This window comes from Saccostrea echinata, unplaced genomic scaffold (assembly GCF_033153115.1).
Source record: "Saccostrea echinata isolate AGI-Se365-2 ecotype Australia unplaced genomic scaffold, CSIRO_AGI_Sech_v1 ptg000064l, whole genome shotgun sequence".
Lineage (NCBI taxonomy): Eukaryota > Metazoa > Mollusca > Bivalvia > Ostreida > Ostreidae > Saccostrea > Saccostrea echinata.
This window is the reverse complement of record NW_026889813.1, coordinates 604,676-623,244: the sequence shown is the minus strand read 5'-3', so window position 1 is coordinate 623,244 and position 18,569 is coordinate 604,676. Positions and strand designations below refer to the sequence as shown.

Genomic DNA, 18,569 nt, shown 5'->3' with positions numbered 1-18,569 from the left:
TAACAACCAAGCTTTATGATAAACGTGATGACTCTAACTTTTCAATCGTCATCTTCCCTTACTTATGCAGCAATATACCTTCATCACCTGCATACGGGGTTTATGTTTCTCAGTTGATTCGATACGCAAGAGATGCTCTACGTATGAGAAATTTCTAAAACGAGGTAATTTATTGACAAACACGTTGACGAAACAAGAATATCAACAGTCTCGTTTAAAGTCGTCCTTCCTAAGTTGTATGGTCGATACAATGACCTTGTCAGCAAATACAATTTATCATTAAGTCAAATGCTGACTGACGTTTTTCATACTAATTGTTAGGCCATTATTTACACACTGAATTGTCGACGGATTTTTCGTTATTTCCCAGGAGAACACGGCGGGTGTGACTGGTCGGCAGGGGATGCTCACTCCTACATGGCACCTGATCCCACTTCTGATGTTTTAGAGGTCTGTGTTTGCTGCGCTGCAAAATTTGTATTGTTTAATGGACTTTTGAGCTTGAATATTGTTTTTTCTCCATACATATAATTTCAGTGTTTTTTTTTAAACAGTTGATCTTTTTTTAATTTTTTGATACAAGCTTATTAAGAGTATTAGTTTTAGGTCATTAAATGAGCTAGATATTGCAATCACTGTAGACTTCCACTTCGCATAGCTGTAAATACTCCGGAACAGGGGAGGTAATTTGTAGACGTACGTAGCGCCCTCTACAGTTTTCTGCACACACCATGTCCACCTTCTGATGAGACGTTCCAGGACCGCTAAAGAATCCACAGAAACAGGGGAAGGTCACGTTGTTTGTTCCCACAGTCACGTTCAAATCATGCAGACGATCCTCTTAAAAAGGACGAAAACAAAATAACTTATGCTTCAAGTAGGCCTGTACTTTTTAGATTATAAATATGAACATTAACTCAAATACCTAAAAACTGAAACTCAAACTTAATATTGCCTAAATTCAGCAATTTTCATAACATCATAAATAATAAACTTAAAAAATCAAAAATACAACATAATAAGTAAATTTTCGAGAAGCAGATTTTAGTAATATTATATAAAAAAGATCATCATTCCCCCCTCTCCCATTTATTCTATTTGCGGTATTTATATACCGGAAAACAGCGTATTTCGTATAGAAAAAAGAATTTAGAGGTTACCTTACACAAAATCAAACTCTATGATATCCGAATTGAATAACGTGATAATGCCGGTAAAATATTTCGAATGTGGCTTTATAATAATAACATAAATAGAAAATAAGCATTGATAAGCCTAACATAAGTTTTCGCCAACTAAAGGTGCTCCCCATCTAAATAGATCAATACAAAAATTGATCCTATACTATAAAACCAAGAAGGTCTGGGAGTAACCGCCATTTTTTGGTCCCCTGATCTCGGTTACAAATGCTTTAAATTTACGCTTGTTTCGCAATAAAATACTTAAAATTCTTATGATCAGTTTTGTAGAAATTCATTTAATATATTTATGTATGCGTCAAAATCTGACTTTTTTTCCCAGTGGAGATAACATAGATACCAAAACAGCAGGAGATGTAATGGTTTGTTGATTTATTAGTATAGGGGTCTTTTTTCAATGTACTGATTTTGATGGGGAGCGACGGTATAGGAAAAAAAAAATACAAAGTCAATTCAAAGTCTCAAATTACCTGAAGTTTTTCTGTTTACGAAAACGACCCGTCTGACGAAGAAGTAGTCCAATAGATCTGCTGTCAACCAAGGTCGTAAGTCACGGTGAGTACATGAGCACTCTGTGTTGTCAGATTTCACTTCTCCATTCACTGCGAGACTACCGTTACCAAGGCGCTGGTAGGCATAGACAGGATCGTCAAATACAGAGCTCATAAACACAGGGCTATTTAGGGCAAGGTTATCTGAAACAATGTAAGATATCCAATGTATGAGGTAAGGAGACACAAAAATGGTATCCCAGTTGATATTGCTAAGATTTTTTACTTATTAACTGCTAAATTTCACACAGGCATCTTAAGTTTCTGGGGGTCGTAACATAAAGGGTACTTAAGTTTAAGCCCATGCTTAAGTAGGACTTAAGTACAGTCTTAAACTTAAGACCGTAACTAGAAACGTGCTAAGATTTGACAATCTTAGCAAAACTTAGGCGGCCGGAAGAGGTGACTTAAGTATGGCTTAACTTTCTTAAACATATATTTAGAACTATTTAAGGTTGACTATCTATGTTAAAACATTCCTCTATTTATATTATGCATTAAAAAATAATTTTCTATATTTAATATACTGGTATAAGAATTTTAGTTTTTCGTCGGGGGGGGGGGGGGAGGGGGGGGGGTTATTCATCACTGATTACAATATCACTCTCTAAATGACATATACATGTAAATGCAACATATTATTTTTGGGATACGTTTGAAATATTAGTGGGACCTAGGTTATAAACACTAATCATTATAAGTATATTGTATAATTTCAATTATAAAAGTAATTTGTATACAGCAATCATGGATTTGTTTGTTCACTGTGAGAAAATGAGATGAAATGATTTTAAAAATTGTCGGTGAATTAAAGAATGATGACTAGAAAACAAATAAAGATTTTCTGTAAATTAGATTCTGTAACGTATTTACATTAAACACAGGGGTCGTACCTGGTCAATTCCAGGGTTTGGGGTGTTCAACATTAAATGATTAAAAACTGATTGGTATGATTTAAGTGGACTGCCGAAATATACAAATATGTCCTAACCTTATCTAGGTAAACAATAATCAAATGGTGAATCAATATAACAATCGGAGGCAAGCAATGGTAGTCCTAACCTAACACTAATTAAAATAGAGCCCAGTCGCCCTCGGACTACCGCATATACTGTAGGATGCCTTATTCAGGACGGACAGTATATGTGATAGCCCTTCAACCACTACACTCACTGTAGGATGCCTTATTCAGGACGGACAATGAGTATAGCAGCCTGGACAGACTGGTCAGCCAATGCAGACGAGATCCAACAAACTATGGTTAGCCTCCATACTGGAGGTCAACCTCGTCTGTGGCAGGCCTTAACTGGTTTGGCCTTCCAAATTCTCTCTCTAACTGTAAAACAGGCGAGGAATATTTAACGTGAATACTTCATTCACTGCACTCGTCTTCTAACCTTGGCTGCGTCCCAAGAACAACTCCAGACGACTGCAGAGTCTCGGTATTTATACACGACTGATGTCACGTGATGTCATCAGTGACTAATTGAGAACTCTGCATGGTCGTATCTGAAAATTCCGGAATCATTACAATTGAATGTAGAACGCAACAAGCGAGGATTCAGACAGGGTTCACTACCGTTCACTAACGTTCCAGAGAGAGAGAGAGAGAGAGAGCGAGAGAGAGATTGTTGATAAGTTGGAGATATACGAAAAATTATTTTCTGAAAACAATTCTTTAATTTCCATCCTTCATTAAATTGTAAATAAGTATATCATAAAAGGTCTGCATTTTCTGCTTACTGATATAGGAGGAAAAAATTCAAAATGTCCCTATTGTTTTGCACTTTTTTTTCAATTAGAGTTTCAATTTCAAGTACATAAACGTTCGGTTATCGTGCCATGTCTGCGAGAAAGACAATTTGAAAGCAAGTGAACATTTGTCAAACGAAAGAATAACAACAAACGGCAAACTGAAAACATCGCAGTCTCGAGTGATAAACAATATTCACGCATTTACAATGAACCACTAGTGTCACTTTGTGACCGTGCAATATTTGTTTTCAAATACATTGTATTTCGAATAATTTAAACAGAATTAACTTTAATTAAATACGAAATTAATCTAACCTAGCTAAATCCGATAGGTAAGGACGTCAGCATTAATATTGTGACGATGCGATTATAACTTCCAAGAAAATGCTCGTCACTACATGTTTATGGTTATTTATTTAAGAATTCCAAAAGTAACATTCAACTCGCTAAAACTCTAAATTCAGACTCTCAACTAACATACACACAAATCTCATCTCTTTCCCCCAAACTCCTCCCACATTTCTAAAGATAGCCAATGAAATGGAATAAAACAGAAATTGTAACATCAAAAGAAAGATGGTTGACATTAATTTAGGCCGAATTCTCAAGACAGGAAATGCTCAACCTTTTATCTGTACGCCGAATGTAAAACTCACAATACGTCATTGATACTGTGGGACAGGAGGGGGAGAGATGTCAATACAGATGCTGAAACATCAAAGTAAAAGTAAAATACATAAATTCATTCCTTGACAATATATATGTGATTAAAAACGTAACTAAATCATTTTTACAAATATATATATATAAATAAATTGAAAAACTAGGATGATTCATAACAAATATTTTGAACATAAGTTTGACTTAGCTAAGACCTACCTAAGTCCGTTTTATGTTACAGTTTAAGACATACTTAAGTAGTACTTAGGCAGGTCTTAAGATTGCACCTAGAAGATACTTATGACCCTATTTAAGTCAAAAACTTAGCAAGCTTTATGGTACGACCCCCTGATATCTGTTCAACTTGTCACTTCAGAAACATCATTTATGCAGTCAGAAGTGGTGAATCATACATGTTCATTCACTAGTATTCTCATTTTTTTTCTACATAAAAACAAGTCAAATTATATAAACTTCAATGCAGGCAATGAACTTCCAACAAGTGACTAAATAACAACAAACACCATTGCATTAGGTAGATGAAATCCTACAAAGCAATCCTAATGCCAGGCAAATAATCCTACAGACATTGACACTAGACCCATTAAAATTCACATCACTAATTACACTCTTAAAATGTCAAAAGAGGTCTCCAGCGTTAAAATTGTAAATTATTGCAAATCTCATATAACAAAAATGTGATCTTAAAAGAAATTATCATGCAAAGGATTAATGTACAAAAAGTCACAACACAACAATGAATATCTCACTCAGCTTTCCCCGATGTATGTTTTAGAGTTTTTATGAAAAGAAATGTCAAGAGGCTGGGTACAGCAACAATTTATATGAAACTTTTAAAATTTCAACAACGCACACTTAGATGTTAAATATAACAGGTCATCAATAAAAATGGGAGCAGGAATGTATTTAGATACTCCTGAAGGCAAAGTTGAAGTAAAAACAAAATGATATAAGAATTAAAGAGTTGGGGTCACTCTGCCTGGACTAGAATAGTACGTCATCAGCTAGTTTCAGCTTTGATTTTCACTCATTTAATTTGATAAATTAAAAAACAACAACAAATATTTGTTTACATTTCAAACCACTGACAAAATGAAAATAGGAAAAAAGAAATAAATGTGTATATATACATGTGTACAACTTTTGTGATATTAAATGTCCTTGCTCGATTAAACAGTAATTGTTCAAACACAATAGTTCATATATAAGATTGTTTAGAAAATACACCGACGACTAGATTTAAATGATCACATCTTATGTTTATTGTTTCAAATTTATCAATACAATAAAACAAATTTTAAAGACTTGTACAGTTAAGATATACAAATGTTTAATTACTGCTTTTACAAAGTCTTCTAGATCGTAGAAAGAATCCACCAGGGCAGACAAATTTCTTAAATAAAAAATATATACTTGTTCTGTGTCAGTGTTCTATATATTTTTATATATATTTGCAAGTGTTTCAAAAAGTCACATAACAATAATGAGTTGTACTTTCAACTTTATAAGAAAATGCCAACAGGGTTAAAGCAATACATATTTATACGTGCAAATGAAACTTTTCGACATTTCAACAACATAAAAAAAGTATTATCTATACCTATAGAAATTCATTTTTTTACTTTAAAGATTCTTGACTTCAAAACTAGCCTTCTTATATTAACTTAATGTGTTCCTTTTCTTTAAAATACACAATTATAATAAAACAGTAATAAATTAAATATAGCCGCAATTTTTACTTTCTAGACATTTTTGTGATCTTATCGTGTCATCGACTTCACTTTTAAACTGACATATTTTTAATTTTAAATTTAACAGGTGGCATTAAATACAAAAGTAATAATCTTCCATATTGTTAATTATGATACAACACCCAAATGAACTTATAAGATAAAATGAACTTGTAAGATAAATACGTATAATCGACCTGCACGTGACCTTTCAGGTGAATATAAGAATTTATTTTTTAGTTCTGGAAAGTTATTTCACTTGCACCTGACTTCCACCCATGTGACCATAACATTCAGACATATTTTTGTGAATGTAAATTTTTACTTTTAATTAATTGAAGTTGGGAGAATTCTCTTCTTTTTGGGAAATTAGTTGAAGATTTTTTCAGGTAAGTTTCAGGTAAGTTGAATTTTTTTCCTTACAATACCCGCCCCTTCATTTTTAAAGCAATCTTTTAAACCTGTCCGACACTTATTTCTTCTACATTGCACCTAAAATAAATTTTTAAAAAATCAAAATTAATGCATCTGGATATCTGAATTTTGACCCCATTTCTTTAATTATGTTTGCCTAGGAGTTCGGCAAATGGAAACAAGCAAGCTTGCTTAATGAGTTCATATCATTTAAATATTGAATCATGAAATAAGGAGATAATGAGCAGTATTCAAGCTCTCATAGTCCATTTAAACAATACAATTCGGGAGCAGAGCAAACACGGACCTCCAAAAACATCAGAGGTGGGTTCAGGTGCCATGGAGGAGTAAGCATCCCCTGTCGACCTGTCACATCCACAGTGTGCTCCTTGTCATGATCGGGTAAACGAAAAAATCCGTAGAAATTTCATTGTGTAAATAATGGCCTAAAATTAGTATGGAATACGTCAGTCAACATTTGAACTAATGGATAGATTGTATTTGCTGACAAGGTCATTGTATCGACCATAGACCTTGCGAAATCATGACTTTGCTTTAGGTCTATGCTTCAAACGAGTCTTTTGATACCCTTATTTCATAAACATTTTGGTTAATAGCTTGCCTCGTTTTAAAAATTAATCGTACATAGAGCATGCTCTTGCGTATCGAATCAACTGGGAGACATAAACCCCATATACAGGTGATAAGGGTTTATTGTTACATAAGTATGGGGAGTTGAAGTCATCATAAAGTTTTGTTGTTAGGTTACCATTAACGTCTATTTCTAGTCAAATATTCAAGTATGAATTAGATGTGTCAGACTCTGTGGTGTCATTTATTTCAAGTTCACTGGAAAATATCGATCGACATATGATTGGAAGTAACTATTGTTCATTAATAATACGTCGTCGATATATCTAAATGTCGAATTGAAGGCAACAGCAAACGTTTTCTTCTTTTCATGTAGAAGTTTTTGAGTAAATTTTGCTTCATTCTGAAACACAAACAGGCCCTGTAATTGATAAGTCTTTTTGATAAAAATGCTCCTTGTGTCTTTATTTTCCAAAATAAAAATAGATCAGTACTCATATAGCATGATTCAAAATAGCAAAGAAAATTAGGGGGCAGTGTGCATTTTACTGAGCAACGGTACAATTTATTTGACCTTTTTGCACTTAAATTGTAACTCTTAGGTTAATCACTTTAATCTTTATTATATTTTATCAGATGTAATCCTGGCAACACATATAATCTTAGTTCACGTAAAATAGTTTGAACAGTACGTATCGTTGAACAAATCATGCAAATAAATGCACATCAATCATTATGTAACCTTTTTGCACTAAAAAAGTATCATACTTGAGGTATTAAAAATCGAAATAGACAATAAAATATTTTTTTGTATCAATCTTTTTATGTCTTTTGTGATGATTGGTTGGAAGGATCATGTAGTTTAAAATAATGAAAAAAAGTTTGCTTCGGTGAGGTAAATTTGGAGATATTGGTCAAAATATGCGATTTTCGGGCAAAAATTAGTGTAAATTTGAGGTCAACCAGAAACATTCTACTCATCGATTGTTTCTTTTTGATCAGCAATAATTCTCACATTTGTGTTACACTCCTGACCAAGAGCATGCAAATTGTGAAGCATGAATTACCTCAGAACGTGTTCTGTTGTTTCAGTGAGGTTGACGTAAAATACTTGAATTTTATAACAATTTTTCTATGTGTAGTTTTTTTTTTCATGAAAAAATTCAAAGAAAAGATAAAAAAAACAACCTTGGATTGATCAAATTAAAAACGAGACAGGTTCTTCTGATAAATTGGTAATAATTTAGTACTAAATAATTCAAATAGATAATTATTGATTAAAGAATATTTCTCAGTATGAATAGAAGTCTTTTCATCATAATACGTGGATCTTTAAAAATGTGTTGCACTCCTAACTATAGAAATATGGATCCAAAGCACAGACAGACCCTGTAATTTATAAATCTGCTTGGTAAAAATGTTCTTTGTTTCTTTATTTTCCGAAATAGAAATCATAGAATCATGTATTGAAAGAAGTTTTCCATGCTGGGGAGCAAAATATCAAATGTTGCACTTCTGTCATAATTGGGTATGCACAGATACTTGACTCTCTTTAATGCTGCTTGTGATTAATATAACGTTTTAAAATTTTAAATGGTTTATCAGTTATTGTTTTACTCTTTGAAAATCCTTTTTTGACTTTATTGTCATACAATTTTTTTCAAATCAATGTTTTTTGGCACAATAATTTTTTCTGTTGCACTCCTGACATGGTATAACATTTTTTTTTCAGCATCAGACATGACCACAACTTGGTCAAACAAAAGATGCCAGTCTAAATTTAAGCTAAATACGAGTACTTTGAATATTGTGAAAGTCTTTATTTCCAACATAAACTATTTTTATTTATTTCACAGATCTTTATATACAAATATTGAATTTTCAAAATGTCACAAAAAGGTGTCGCACTTCTGACATTCTTAGCATCATTTTTGGTCTCAACTTTTTTGTGATCTGGGATATCAATGATATATTTGGCAGGTATTTAGCCTACCGGTATATCAAAATACATATGCTGAGAAATTTATTTCCATTTCCTGTATTTTTAGTGCATGATAAATATATGTCTGGATATTATTTTTAAATTCACCCATTTACATGTACATGTAAATATATCTGAGAAGATGATTTGAAAGAAAAAAACCTTGCTGCCAATTTATCATGTTCATGCAGATTGTGGCCACTGTAACTAATGATAAAAGACTCTACGGAGAGTGAAATGAAATGTGACCGGCAGACATGCTATCGAAAGGGTCATAAGTCATGAGTTTGTTTGTTTGTTTGTTTATTGTTTAGCGTCCCTCTCGAGAATTTTCCACTCATATTGAGACGCCACCACTTGCCGGTGGAGAGCTGCAAATTTTATCTTATACTCTGCACTCAGGGCCATTGAGCAGTGAGGGATCTTTTTCGTGCCAGCATCTACTGCGACACGGGACCTCGGTTTATACGATCTCATCCGAAGGACCGGTCTCCACGTCCCACAGTGGGATTCGAACCCGCGACGTAACTCCTTACTCCGCGACTCTAGAGCAGACGCTCTAACCACTGCGCCACGCGGGCGACTGTTAGTCATGAGACCCCATGGTGGAACAAAGTTAATCATAGAAAGGAAATTTATTATACAATGTAGGGATAGGGCTAAGTTGATCATGTATTTAAAAGTATTTAAAATACATATTTTTTCTTTGCTTCTTTACCCCGGAAGAAGACAAGCTGCATGAATATGATAATGATCAGAACACAGGCACTTGGGGTATGGACCCCCTTCCCCCTTTTTATTTTTTTTTTCTTGACTGTTTTTAAATATATCGTTTTCGACTGATACATATATATTATTATAACAGTAACTTGATCCGAAGAGCCATATCACGTCTCGTTGACAGGCGCGGATCATCAGATCAAACTTGACGCTTCGCGTCTCGTTTGATCTGATGATCCGCGCCTGTCAACTTGACGTGATACGGCTCTTCGGATCAAGTTACTGTTATAATGATAAATTTATTATATACCCCTTAACAACTAACAAAATATGATAAAAAAAAACTTCTTGGATCAATTTCATAACTTTTATCCATTAAACAAACCATTTTGTCAAGGAACTTTTTGATGCGCGAGATTAAAAACGTCATTTATCTGTGTACTACGTCACCAGTTTCAGAGAGGGGTGATATGGATTCAGAAAACCACAGTATGGTGATCCGGAACGTCGGATCACATCGTCTCGTGACTGCGTAAATTCAACAGTAAAACTGAGTGACAAACAGTTGGGTATATAATAAATTAAAAGAGACTTCTCTCTTTTTATGTATCAGTCGAAAACGATATATTTAAAACAGGTTATAGAGACAAAAGAGTTACATAACATATATTGCATATAGAATACAAAAATAGGAAAAAGGTGACTCGACCCCAGATTTAAAAAAATGGAAGGGGGAGGGAGGGTTCCATACCCTGAGTGCCTGTGGATCAGAATACTCATCAAATTGTAAAATTGTCAAATGATTACAGCGTTCCGGTTCCATATGTGACTTTTTTTTCTCTCACAGTCTAAAATTGATGAAACTCAGGTGGCCGTTAATGGACCACGTGCTTCTTGTTAAACGTACTCATAATTCAGAAATTCATTATACAAGGGAAATAACACTAGGAATCAATTAATCTAATTAAAATTTCCTTGATCGTATATCAATGGTAGCAATCGATGATGAGCGGATCAGAAGAACTTATTTGAATTAAATTGGAATCTAATATTGTGACACATAAGGCAGTTATAGAGATGGAAACCAGAAAGTCAAAAGGGGATAAGACTCAGCATAGAAGTAAAGGTACGAAAAGTCAATGATTTTTCGAGTTACTAATAAATCCCAAAAGTATTAAGTGTAAAAGATGAAGATAACGAACAGTGATCAACTTCATAAATTCAGTGAAGAATATGAATCGTAACCTGGGCATAAAACACGACTCCTCCGAAACATCAGAGGTGGGATCAGGTGCCTCGGAAAAAAGGGTATCCCCTGTTTAAGGACCTTCTATACCTGATGAATAGATCTGTGTATTGAGCAAAATATTTCGATACGATACGATATTTTATAAAGCAATATGCGATATATTGGATTATTTATTAAGTCTTTCAAAAAACATTTAATACACAGATTTGATAAAAACTGGGTGAGTTTAACATAACATGTTAAAATATAGTTGTCTATGTAATTTGTAATAGTTATTTAAGATGTGCTATCTCCTTAATGTTTATTTCATTATTAACCAGTTTTAATTCAAAACAGTTAAAAATAATCTTTGGTAACTGAAATTCCTAACTTTTTTACAGAATTATAAGGAAAACTGCCTGTCCGATACGTATTGAAAGTTATTTTTTCGATACGATACCTTCCTGAATATCGATACGTATTGAATATTCGATATATTAACACAGCCCTCCTGATGAAAAATGTTTTTTAGACTTTGCGAAATTTATATAGGGTAAAGGAGGATATTTTGAAATTGACTGATTCATTTTTAATGTAGGGAGCGTGGCTTTTTCATCCAGGAAAAATCTTCAAAGACAATGAAGTAATAATAAAGAAACATCACTTTTGCTTACTCAGATGGAGAAAATACGTGCAAATGAAGTTTTCAATTATTCTATCTTGGTCTAATATAATGTTCAGAATACTTGGATTTATTTTGATCTATGTCATACAGTGCAGATTACAGTTCTATTTTAGTCAAATAGTGGGTCAGTCTTATAACACAAAAGTATCCTGAAATTCGGGTGCAATGTAGAGAGGGCCCTTAACATTGATTTATACCTAAATGTAGTAAAAAAGAGTTGTATGGATCTGACAATAGTCTTTTGCTGTAGTTTTAATATTTTCGTTTCTATCCTGGTTGGCTCCTCCACTATTTGTTGCTGTAAGGTCGAACACTGGCAAATTCCAGCATTTGAAAAAAAATGTACCAAAAAGTTAAAGAAAGGTCCATCCCACCCTCCACGAAATAGGTGTTTCGACTTTGGACAATATTTTTAGAGAGATTCCCCTGCCCCCCCCCCCCCCACACACACACATACACACACATTTAAAACCGTTGCTACGGACAGGAGGTTGAAGATGAACTTCATTTTTTGCTAATTTGTCCACAATATTCAATGAAAGGTTACAGTTAATGGTAACTGTATGAAATTTCTCTTTTTGTCACCTGCTGAGAAACGAATAATAGATTTTAGATGAAAGGAAAGAAGTTTTATGCTTCCTTGAAAACAGAAAAAAGAACAATTATACACAAACATATACAAACATGTATATACATGTCCTTAGTTTATTCAATGGAATAACTTTGTTGTGTAGACACTTCAGAAACTCATGATTAGTACAAATGTTGTTTATGATCAATAGGTTTATCATGGACCTTGAATAAAGGTCACTTGGACATAGTCAAGGTCACAGGGGTACTGAAAATATAATTCGTGTCAATTCGTGAGAATTTTGGAGGAAAATACAGTTGAACCACGTTATCTCGAACTTGATGGGACCGAAAGAAAACTTCGAGACATCCGAGGATTCGAAATATCGAGGGTAAAATACTTAAAGAATATAGTGGTTGGGACTCCAAAATAACTTCAACATATTTATAGTATTCGAGATATCGAAGTTCCAGAGACTGAAGTTCAACTGTATATATTTTAGGCCGAGTCCTATTTATGAATCGAGGTGATTTGAACAAGGTGAAGGTTACAGAGTTTGAAAATGTAAAATACTTATGTAGATCAAGAACAGTATATGAGCTTTGCGTAAATGGGAAGAATTAAATGAAAACATCTACTGGGAAATTTTCACGCTTGTCGGACATGAGTCGGAAAAGAACTAAAATTTTTAGAGATATAACTGTCTCTTAGTCAAAAGGGTTGTCTATGTTCTTAAACATCCTTCTCTGATGACCCACAAAGCTCACTTAAGATACCTCTGAGAATAAGCCCATCATTGTCTTAAAGTTAGGACAAAAATTAACAAATCCCTCAGGGATAGCTTCGTTGACATAAACTTAACATGTCTTGTTCTCTCTCGCTATTGATTGTTAGTTATGGTAAATGATAAAACGAACAAACATAATTACGTCTTAGTTTAATTACGCATCACTGGAGCGTCTGAATAGAATTTATGATCAAAGTAATTTTATTCATAAAAAAAGATAATTTGCAAGTCTTTGATTAGCAATTACTGTTGTGTCGATTACATTATCTGTTTATTGATATTTAAAGTTTTTATGACACCATCTAATAATAGTTACATTGTGTCACACAATGAAAGGTCGGTAGAGACAAAGTTTGCTTGCAAAAAATTTGGTAAAGAAAGAAAAGAAAGGAAACGAGATTTGATCTCATTGCGAGCAACGAGTGGGTCATCCGTTCGATTTTTGATAAGATGAGATGTGAATTTGACTGAAATTTTCGTTCATAAATATTGATATAAATTGTCAAAATGTACATTTTTTGCTTCAGTAATGTTTGACAAATCATTGATCATTAAATATTTATAAATTTTTAGATTAAAGACTTTCGGTCCCTCTTATGGTCCTCCTTATAATGTAACGTGATAAAAATTTTACAATACATGTATATAGTTGAAGTTTGTAACGATAAGATACATAAGTAATTTTGTTCAACAACTATTCGGAAGTTTGTTTTGTTTTCGAAACATGTAGATTTAAACTATTTAGGGGCTGTCCCTTTAAGTCCTCATAGGGGCTGTTTAGGAAAAATTAAAAGGTTGTACATTGTTGAGAACATCATTCTATACAAATTTTATTCAAAATTGCTCTTCGAAATGTTTCCCCTTTTCGAGATATAAAGCATCAAAGATTTAGCATTCTGGCCCCTTATTACGTAATATTTGAAAAAAATTAAAATATTAAAATTAATACTTACAGATCTTGTAGAAGAACATCTTTGTTTGAATAATTAAAGCATATATATATCAAAATGAATACAACTTGAAGGAGAACTGGACGGTCATTGAGAATGGAAGGGAGATACAGTTATTTGGACCTTAGTTTTATTAGAAGATCGTTACCGATACATATTGTAATGAATTTTTAAATTTTATTTATAAAGCACATTTTACAACAAGTCTTAAACTAACATAACTACGGAAGTCGGTTGGTGCCAGGTAGAAAAAATATTTTTTCTGTCGGCCGCCAAATAATTATCTGGCGGCCACCACATAAATAACTGGCGGCCGCCAGAAACATATTTGGCGGCGGCCAAATAATTATCTGGCGGTCGCCAGATAAATATTTGGCTGCATGCCAAATAATTATCTGGCGACCGCCAGAAATTATATGGCGGCCGCCAGTTATTTATGTGGCGGACGTCAGATAATTATATGGCGGCCACCAGATATAATATTTTTCTATCTGGCACCTACCGGCTTCCGTGCATAACTGCCCTAAGTGAAGAAATATTAACATAGAAAGCACAAAGAAATTCACATTTATAAGGATACCCACTTCCGCCCCAACCCAGGGTTGAACTTTCGACCTACGGAATCTGTCTCCTAGAGGTACAGGAACATATATATATATGCATGTTTTGTTGATTTCCGTAAAGCTTTTGACACTGTCTTACATGATGGTGTAAAGTTAAAACTTCTACAAATGGGAGTCGGAAGTAATTTTTACAATTTAATAAAAAAAAAAATGTATTCCAAAAGCAGGTCACATATTCAAATAGGAAATTATTTAACAAAACCTTTCTATACTCAACTGGGTGTAAGACAAGGGGACAATCTGAGCCAAATCTATTTAAAATATTTATTAATGATCTACCAAATATGTTGTCTAGTACACCGGACCCTGGTACACTTAATAATTTAGAAATACATTGTCTATTGCATGCTGATGATGTTGTTCTGTTATCAACCTCAGCCAATGGTCTTCAACAAAAGCTAAACACATTAGATGAATTTTGTCAAAAATGGTGTTTAAGTGTAAATGTTGATAAAACAAAAGTCTTAGTTTTTAATAAATCTGGTAAATTGCATGTTGAAGAATAAATTTTTATTGAATAATAGTATACTCGAAAATGTTACCAATTATAAATATCTTGATGTTTATTTCACTGCATCAGGTACTTTTTCGCAGGCTAAAGATGCATTGTACAAAAAAGGTTTGAAATGTTATTTTAAAAAGTTATATAAAGATATTTTAGCATTTCATCCTCCTGTTAAAACTAGTCTACATATTTTTGACCATACAATTAAGCCAATACTGTTATATGGCAGCGAAATATGGGGTGTGTTTAGTCCTCATTCATCACGATTCAGAAATGGTATCTCAATTGACAATGTATATAATTTTTCAGAACCTGACAAGCTACATTTGACGTTTTGTAAATTTATACTGGGTGTTCATAAGAAAAGTGCAAAATTTGCAGTAATGTCAGAACTTGGAAGATTTCCGTATTACATTGATATCATAAAATCAATGTTATAATATTGGCATAGATTGGAAAATTCTGATAACAATTCTCTTCTGTACAATGCTTTTATCAATTCCAAAACACTTAGTACAAGTAGAGACTCCTGGTTCTCTTGTATACTTAAATTTTTGAATATTTTAGAAATATCAAAAAATGCCTCCTCTTTAAGTCTATCTAAATTCAAAATTGTCATCAATAATCAAATCCGCAAAAAGTTTATTTGCTCTTGGTTCAACTCTAAAGAAAAAAGTTCTTCTGGAAAACTGGATTCTTATGTAAAGCTTAAGAGTAATTTCCAATGTGAAGAATATTTAACATTACTGAATAACTTTGACTTTAGAAGGGGCATAACCAGATTAAGAATATCTTCTCACAGGCTAAAAATTGAAACTGGTGGATATATTGGACTAGAAAGAGATAAAAGAATACGAGGGGTTGTCCCAAAATTCCGTAGACAAGCGTTGTTTTGTAGGAACCCGGTGTCATATATTAATGAAACTTCGTACATAAATTAAACAAACAATAACTAATTAATTTATGGGTAAACATTGAGTAATTACACAGATTTAGCCTATTTAAATAAAATAGTTCACTGTTTGGTGTAAGAAGACGGCGCAGTACCCAGAAATTGCAATTAAAAATCGGTGTATTATATTTAAAATCCTACGGAAAAGTATTTACTACTCAGTATCTTGGGAATAGAAATAAAAATTCTTAGTATTGTACTAGTAACTATCTTTCCTCAAATTTTGGTGTATATACTTTAACGATTATGAATTTTATAACGTTTTATATACAGCCGTTTAAAACCCGACTTGTTGAAAAATGGTGGCTGCGTTGACACAGGCGGAGCACTGGACTGTGATCAAGTGTTTTGATCCTGAATTCACTCCTACAGAAATGGATAAGTCTTAAATGAAATGTTTTCTGGTCCTTAGTATATTAAAATGACTGAAATGGTTTCTCTAGTTTTGTGACACAGAAACTAAAAAAAAAAAAAGACAGGCCTAAGAATCGGACAAGAGTGACACTGTGCAACTCCGTAACAGAAGGCAGACGATAACCCCGTAGAAACATAAGGTTTTCAAAATTTTATTATTTCCTACATGTACATGCGCATACTTTGTTCATATATTTTAATGTTTATTCATATCATAATGATATAGATATTTCACATTTACATCCATAATCTTTTTGATTAATTAAAGAATTAGATTCTGGTAATTAGTATATTTTCTGCAAAAATCTGAACCATTGACATTTGTCTTTTTTGACGTCGCAGATTGCTCCGGGTGTTAGAGAACGATATCACTTCAAATCTTATTACTCGAATTGTTTTCAAGTTAACATGATAAAACTTCGTAATTTATCTGCCAAGAACACACTTTATCCACCCAGAAAATTTTATAAAGATACATTGATTTCTTTAAAAGATATGAGGTCAGTCTACGGAATTTTGGGACAACCCTCGTATGTGAAAAATGTAATTTGAATGTAGTGGAAAATGAAATATATTTTACCATAGATTGTCCTTTTGTCAAAGAAAAAAGAACCAAACTTATAATTGAAGCACAGAAACATAATAAAAGTTTTAATAGCTTAGATAGTTCTCAAAAATATTTTTGGATCATTACATGTGAAAATATGAATGTTTTACTTCAACTTGGAAACTACCTCTCGAATCATTTAATATGACATTATAAAGCACAGCAATTGCTATGTATGTATTTTACTTTTACATTTTTTTTTTTAATTTATCTCCTTATTGATAATGTACTGCCTTTGTCTACTAATGTATCTTTCATGTGTAGTAGAGGTACTTTTATTAAAATTATAAAAGTTGAAATGATTTTAAATGAAATAAATAAATATTAGATATAAATTAAATAAACTATTAAATATGTTATAAATGATAAGTTTTCTATTAAAGTTTCATTCTTTTCATTCTGTACTAACATGGGTATTTAGTGACATAGATATACACCCCTTTGGATCCACACCTGTACATATACTTTTACATGACCACACGCACATCTATTGGTCAGATTTTGAAATGGTTAGATTTCATTGGTTGTAAGTTTAGTCTTTGTGGGGTACTGAGTTTTATTCAGAATTAGCTCAAGATTTAGAATGGATAAGACATAATTTATATAAGCTGCTGACTTTATTTATTCAAAGACCTAAGACAGTTCCTGAAAATGTAAGTTTTACCTTTTTTTTTATGCCTTAAGATATGTTTTCCATAATTTATGTGAAATAGGTGGAAAACATAATATTTCACTTTTAAATGTTAACATACTGAATTATCTGTCTGTATAATCAGATGTAGATAAATCTGATGGAGTTTTCTCTTTAATTAATTTGTATATATACCTAGAAATATTTTGATGTGAATATTTTGATAGTCAAACTAATTTGAATATCTATTGATTATGAGAAAGGTATTTGTAAAGAACAAATCCTGATTATTTTATTTATTGTACATAGGTAGCACCATAAGTAAAGAATTAAATTATTGCTTTGGAGAAAGTTCAGTTCCATAAATTGGTATGTCTATCTGTATATATATTTTTTATGATTTGTACAGAAAGATAAAAGAAAGATAACTCTTCACAAGACTGTTAAGAGTAATTATGTTGTAAGAGTTAACTCCCTTATATAGAACATATCGAGTTAAATTGATAAATATGATAAATAATTGTTAAAGGGAAGACAGATAATTTGTTATATTTTTATGATCAGAATATTAGATAATTGATATATTGTTTGTACATATTTTTATGACGCAATTTGTATATTGCAGGACATATCCATTTTCCATTATTCCATATATTCCATTAGTCCATTTTCCATTATCCATTTATCATCAACTAGACATGTCACCATAATAAAATGTAAAATTTAAAAAGCTACAAGTGTGTTTTCCATCATTGCCGGGAATACCCGTTACACATGCCTCTCTGGGGGCCCTTGATTGGAAAAATAAATATTGTCTTTATTGTCTATTGTCTATATATATATATATATATATATATATATATATATATATGAATTCTTTTCCAAAATCAAGTTTTGTGAATCAGAATGGTAAAACCATAAAACTGATTCTTCTGACGTCATAGCACATATATTATTTAGTTTGAAAAAATAGTTTAGGTATATCAAAACACTT

At 32.5% G+C, this 18,569-nt stretch overlaps 2 protein-coding genes across 2 annotated transcripts in view; one reads left to right on the top strand and one right to left on the bottom strand.

Annotated features, from left to right (window-relative positions):
* The window catches only part of LOC133175867 (uncharacterized), a 169,173-nt gene that overhangs the window by 23,062 nt on the left and 127,542 nt on the right, over positions 1–18,569 (top strand). The window lies entirely within an intron of this gene.
* On the bottom strand, positions 620–3,226 carry LOC133175656 (fucolectin-5-like). The gene is made up of 4 exons (XM_061310767.1): positions 3,203–3,226; positions 3,025–3,086; positions 1,670–1,962; positions 620–840 (listed from the first exon to the last, which is right to left on the bottom strand). Exons 1-4 carry the CDS (start codon positions 3,224–3,226, stop codon positions 620–622), a joined length of 600 nt encoding a protein of 199 aa, XP_061166751.1.

Coding starts and splice junctions, on each gene's coding strand:
- LOC133175656 (XM_061310767.1), bottom strand. CDS start 3,226: ATGACATCACGTGACATCAGTCGT. Junction 3,087..3,202: donor CATCACGTGACATCAGTCGT/GTATAAATACCG, acceptor CCTGTTTTACAG/TTAGAGAGAGAATTTGGAAG. Junction 841..1,669: donor CGTAAACAGAAAAACTTCAG/GTAATTTGAGAC, acceptor GTCCTTTTTAAG/AGGATCGTCTGCATGATTTG.